This window comes from Schistocerca nitens, chromosome 1 (genome assembly GCF_023898315.1).
Source record: "Schistocerca nitens isolate TAMUIC-IGC-003100 chromosome 1, iqSchNite1.1, whole genome shotgun sequence".
In the NCBI taxonomy this organism is placed as follows: domain Eukaryota; kingdom Metazoa; phylum Arthropoda; class Insecta; order Orthoptera; family Acrididae; genus Schistocerca; species Schistocerca nitens.
This window is the reverse complement of record NC_064614.1, coordinates 1143955298-1143961297: the sequence shown is the minus strand read 5'-3', so window position 1 is coordinate 1143961297 and position 6000 is coordinate 1143955298. Positions and strand designations below refer to the sequence as shown.

Genomic DNA, 6000 nt, shown 5'->3' with positions numbered 1-6000 from the left:
AAACATTCACTTGAGGTCAATCGTCAAGTAAAGCTACATGCAAAGCCTGGAGGCTATTTGTGGAACTGAATCTTCGATCTTTGCATGAGAAACAAGTGATGCTATGATCTGAACAAATGTGAAACTGTGTAGACTGAATTACCTGCCTCTAGTACACAAGATCCGCAGTGCTGCACATTTATTCTTTGTCATGGTTTCGAAAAGAACTGTGGCACATTGCTCTACATTTTGTTTTGAACATGAGAAAAAGATGGCTGAAATGTATGAAATGATGCAAAAATTATTAAAAATAGTTCACTCTAAGCAAGTTCTCTGAAATGTTTTCGTATTTTAAAAATCGTTGAGACCTTAGGAGACAATCCATATACTGGTAGACTGGTAAGTATTCAATGTGCCAAAAGAAAGTAATTAAATTTTGCATGCACAGGAGGTTGAGTTTGTATGACTGAAGGCAAGCTTCAACAGTGTCATGCAAGGCTAGTTTGATATGTAAAAGGTGTGTACAAAGTTGTACCATAATCACGAGAGATTAAACTTGGTGTTCAGAATACCATCCGTCAAAAAGACAATTATTTAAGTGGTAGTAAATAGAATAGGGCCACATGACGAAAATGTGCGCATCACAATCAGAGGTGAAGACCATGCTCAGTGCATTTTTCAATTCTTGAGGAATTATTTATTTTGCAAACTCGCACCTCCAAACTTACAGCCAGACTGTGAATGGTGTATTCCATGAGGCAGCTGTCAAACACCTGCTTGCACGAATTCGTGTATCATACTAACAGTCCTATAAATTGTGTATTTTGCATTGCACTGCATTGGGCCTGTCCACGGTAGCATTCTTGTGTGTCAGAGCTTTTGGCTGAGAGAGAGAGAGAGAGAGAGAGAGAGAGAGAAAAAAAATTGTGAGGGGCGTGGGCTTAGTCCCTGATGTACTGAAACTACTGTGTGTGTGTGTGTGTGTGTGTGTGTGTGTATTATAGTCTGTCTTCTCATAAGAACAACACTTTTACAGTGGAATCTATGACCAATAACCTCACTTTTGACTTACTAATTCAAAAGTAACATAAGTACCCAACATTTTGTATCAAACATGAAATAATATTATGATACATTTAGTTACTAAAAATCTCTGCGACCTGAAAATTTGGCAATAATAAACTTAGTAATAATCTGTTTTTGTTCAATGAATTAAAAGCCACACATTAGCAGGTCAAATAAGCAGGATTGTTACATTTCCACATACACAGATGGCAAATGTTGTTAAATGCAGTAGTTAAATGTATAAAAAGCTTCATAACATTAAATGAGTGATCAGTATCAACTAAATAAACTTGGAAGAAAAAAAGTTCAACTATGGCTATCTAAATATAAATGCTAGAATCTTTGCTAAGCAATACAATTTTTTCACAAATCATCATGAGAATTGAGTTTAAATGCACAGTTTATGGTAACATAACAGTCACAACATGGAATTTGTATGTCCATCATCTACCACCTGCCACAGTCACAATTACAAAATATATATCCTCCCTACAGGAAATTTTTGGAGAACAAATATCATTAACGTTTAAACAATGGCAGCTTTTGGAGTTTTTATCCAAGAAAGTGAATTAAATTGTCACAATGACCATTTCTCAGGTTTGGTGCAACTGGCAGTGAATGAATGGACAATTTATGAATATCTACTCCCTACTCCTATTCTATACACTATTTATGAAACTAATACTTCCTCATAAAAGAAACTTACAAAATTTTTTATCTGAGCGCAACAACTGTCCTTACGTAAACAGTGGCAACAATGATTATAATGCAACAATAAAACTGTGAATTATTTGTGATAAATATAACAATTATAATACCACACAACAGAATTTTAAAACTGCTTGGATCACTTTACAGCACATTAAATATATGTACAGATCACATTAGAGTTCACTACACCAACAAGTGACAAATACTTCAACCTCACAAATTTTTTGGTTTCCCTATATTCTTATATTTCAAACTGTTCCATGGCAGAGTACCTCTGACTGAAATCTCCTGTGAACTAGCATAAATGTCTGCTGTCAGTTCTTCCAAGTTACATTCCTTTTCAGACTTTGCTAACTTAACTGCATCATCAATTTCTGTTCTTATTTCACTCTCCAGTTTCTGTTAACAAAGGAAAAAGTATTTTATTATTGTTAACACACATTAAGTTAATAAAATATTTTTTCACTAATTCCAATAACATATTTATCTGAGGGTGGGGGAGAAATAAAGATTGCTTTCATAAATTGCTTTAAGTACATGATGATATCAAATGTCTAAGACACACAAATTGTATCAGAAAGGATATAAACAATGTGCCTTGAGATTCCAAGCTCAAAAGTTAATTTCTTGACAATTCTGGAAATAAATAATTTAAAAAATGATATGGATTATAACGGAGGATGATTACTGCATAGAAATTCCACAAAATCCAAGCAACTGCAACAACAGGCATCAGGTAAAATTCAAAACATGATGCTGACTTTTTCTTTTTCAACATTTTTTTATTGGTCCCTTCAAAATCTCTGTGTGCAGAATGAAGATTTCCATTTGCTTTTGTTTTATCATAATTATAAATTTCCTACCACTTACAATTAACCTGACAATATTAACGAAGCGAGAAAAATGTGTAATCGAGAAATAATGATACGGGTAAGATTTTGGGTTTTGAGTACTGTTTACAATCACTGTGCAATTGACTTTCTTCTGCTCCAGCCTCCCTAGATCCGAATCTGTGGAAGTGGCTTGAAGTTGAAACAATTAGTGCCACTAGTGCTTTGTCTGCTAACAATGCCAACCTAATAAATATACTGGGTGTGGTGTTGTTAGTAGTACAATATTGAATAATTTGTCGAGTTCAGCCAAAACTTCAGTATTATTTCAAATGGAAGGAAAGATCAAATGTTCAAATGTGTGTGAATTCCTAAGGAACCTCAAACTACGTGGCCACTCCGCATCATGAAGGAAAGATAAAAATGATAAGTAAGATAATTGTGTCTCTTCTGGATAACATACTAACTACCTTCAAACAGCTGCAGATGTGGTGCTTCTTAATAGGAAAGTACCAACAATGGAACTGTGGCATATTATTTCATACAAAGAAACATTAACTTTGATTTGCAGAGAGCTATTATCAAATGGGTTAATGTGCACTTTTTTTTTTTTTGCAATATGTAGCAATTTCCAAAATGGTGGTTAGGTTGGGAACTAACATCAAATCCCAAGCAACATAAATACAGTCTTAACTGTCATACAATTTTGGTGCTCCTTTTGGAACACTTAGTTCTGATTTTGGAGGTGTTGGTTAGGATGGGACCTAATAGCTCTGTTCGATTTGAAACTATAATTCTGTGTATATCATGCCCTACAGCATCATATTTCATAATGCTGAAACACACCTAGCAACACGTGTACAAGCAATTTCATATTGATGTTTATAGAATGTAATGATGTTGGTGTGTCCGCCATCTTATCTAAATCAGTCGACATTGACTGTTGTCAACTGCTATCCAGTATTGCTCATATTTATTAACAAAATCATTTTTAAATACAATGTAGCAATTTTTACGCCCATATACACTTCTTGTTCAGAAAACTTATGGGAATGCAGCCAGGTGACATTGTTGACAACCACCAATATTTTGACAGGTGACCAACCTGTCATTTTCATGGCAACACTGCAGGAAGTAAGCACTGTGCAAGTGAATTTAAAACCTTGGTTTGCAGAGCAATTGTGGAAGGATAAAACTCACAATCACAGTAAACAATAGCGACACCACACAACCAAAGATGACCAATGCCAGAAGTGATTGATACTGAGGGAGAATTAACTCTGTTCTGTTTTTTGACAAGGAAGAGAGCAGTGCTCAACACAGAATTTAAGCCAAATTTGCCATCTCCATTTACAAGGTTACTTTGTAATTTAATCTCAACTGCTTCCTTAATAACACTATCGCAATAGCTGGAAGTGCATGCCAGAATCTCTGTGACGTATTCCAGAGGATGACCACTGCTAAGGCAATGTTCTGCAATAAATGATCTGCTTGGATGGCATAAGTGTGTGTGGTGCTTATGCTCAGTAGACCAAACCTTCATGGTCCTTGCCAAAATATTACGCCTTTTGGACGACGTTACCCTTTCTGGAATTGCTTCCCAGATTGAGGTTTTAAATTAACTTGCACAGATACATACTTGCCACAATTTTGCCTTAAAAATGACAGGTTGATCACTTGTCAAAATATCAGTGGTTGTCAGCAATGTCACTCAGTTGCATTCCTGTAAGTTATCTAAGCACTGCATATGCCACAAGAAACTCAGGTCTACGATATACTTCTTGTTCACTGGGGACATCATACACATGTAATGTATGTCCAGGTCTTGTAATCACTCTCAGACTACTGCACAATGTTTGATGTAGACATCAAAACTTCTGAATGCTTTTATGAGCTAGAAAACCCAATAGATAAATATTCAACTGAAGAAATTTAAATAACTATAATTCTGGACTTTTTTGGCAAAAAATTTGCGCTACCAATGTGTTCACCGACTGACTGATTGAGGGGGTTATGGGACTAAACAGTGAGATCATCAGTCTCACAACTCTAAAATTACACACAGAAGAGAGAGTGTCCGCTAAAGGTGGATGGATGCAACCAGAGGAGTCAATGAGGAAGTCAATGAGGAAGTCAAAACGCACACAGCAGAAGGTGTAACAGGGTACCCCAAATCTAAAAACTGGGAAAACAGAGGGATAAAAGAGCGTTCCTTGCGAGGAGTATTGATCATGGGTCCCAGGCAGAGAAAATATAAAGAGAGGTTGCAACCACATTCACCCTGCCCCAGCTCCAGGAGTAAAGCAAAACCTTATATTTGAAAATGAAAACTGCATTCATGGAGGGAACTGAGAACCAGTTCAACCATCCATGAATGTTCTGCTAATATTAAAATTAAGGAATCTGGTGGACTATACTCATTACAAAGGGCCAAAAGAAAGGGGACATTCCACCAATATATGTGATACCATCAGTCTGGCTCGACAATCACACTGTGGGGGTGGTTCATTACAGAAAAGGAAACAATGAGCGAGCCTGGTATGACCAATGCGTAGACGGTGTAAGACAGTGGAGTCCTTTTGAGAGAGGAGGAAGAAAGAGTGCCAAGCTGCAGTAGTCTCCTTGATTATGTGGGGTTTATTATTGAGAGCAGTAGTGCACCAGATGTCATTCCACTATTGGTCAAAGACAGATTTGATGTAGATCCGGCATATCCGCAGCTGGAATCATTAACGGGAATGGGGTTAAGTATCTGCTCTCTAGCCAGTCAGTTAGTTAGTTCACTCCCTGGTATCCCCACATGACTTGGGACCCAGAGAAAGACAAATGAGCAGTTGGTATCGCCAAGGACAGAGGGAAGGTTATGGATAGCAGAGAACAAAGGGTGACAAGAGTAGCATCAGTTGATAGCCTGCAGGCTGCTCATTAGTGAGTACATATTAAAACAGTGTGGAGGGAGGCCTGAGTAACAAAAAGGAGGGTTCTGTGAATGGTTAGCAGCTCTACTGTGAACACACTACACGATCCTGGTGGTGTTCTAAGCCAGTAGGAGACATTACAGCATATCTCACCTTATCTGTTATCTTAGAACCATCAGTGTAAAGATGGTGACACCCTGGAACTCTGCAAGGATGAATATACAAGACACCAGAAAACCATAGGGCCGACAGAGACCTTAGGACCCTGGAACAGGTTGGTCCTAATCCATGGCCGAGGCACCACCCAACCCAAAGGGTGGAGGGTGGAGGGAGGGAGGGAGGGTGTGTGTGTGTGTGTGTGTGTGTGTGTGTGTGTAGATACAAGGATCACACTCCAGATGGAGATCCTGACAGAGGGAAATGAGACTCATTCTAACTGGCAATTCCACCCGTTGCCAGTTATCAGGAGGGAGACATCTCTCATTTGCAAAGAGAAC

At 37.9% G+C, this 6000-nt stretch overlaps 1 protein-coding gene across 1 annotated transcript in view; it reads right to left on the bottom strand.

Moving 5' to 3' along the window:
• Positions 1–864: 864 nt before the first annotated feature.
• LOC126199658 (pyruvate dehydrogenase E1 component subunit alpha, mitochondrial-like) overlaps positions 865–6000 on the bottom strand; it is a 97688-nt gene continuing 92552 nt past the window's right edge. The window contains exon 7 of the mRNA XM_049936590.1: positions 865–2154. Coding sequence (XP_049792547.1) covers positions 1969–2154 — 186 coding nt within the window. The 3' untranslated portion in view covers positions 865–1968. The remainder of the gene's footprint in view (positions 2155–6000) is intronic.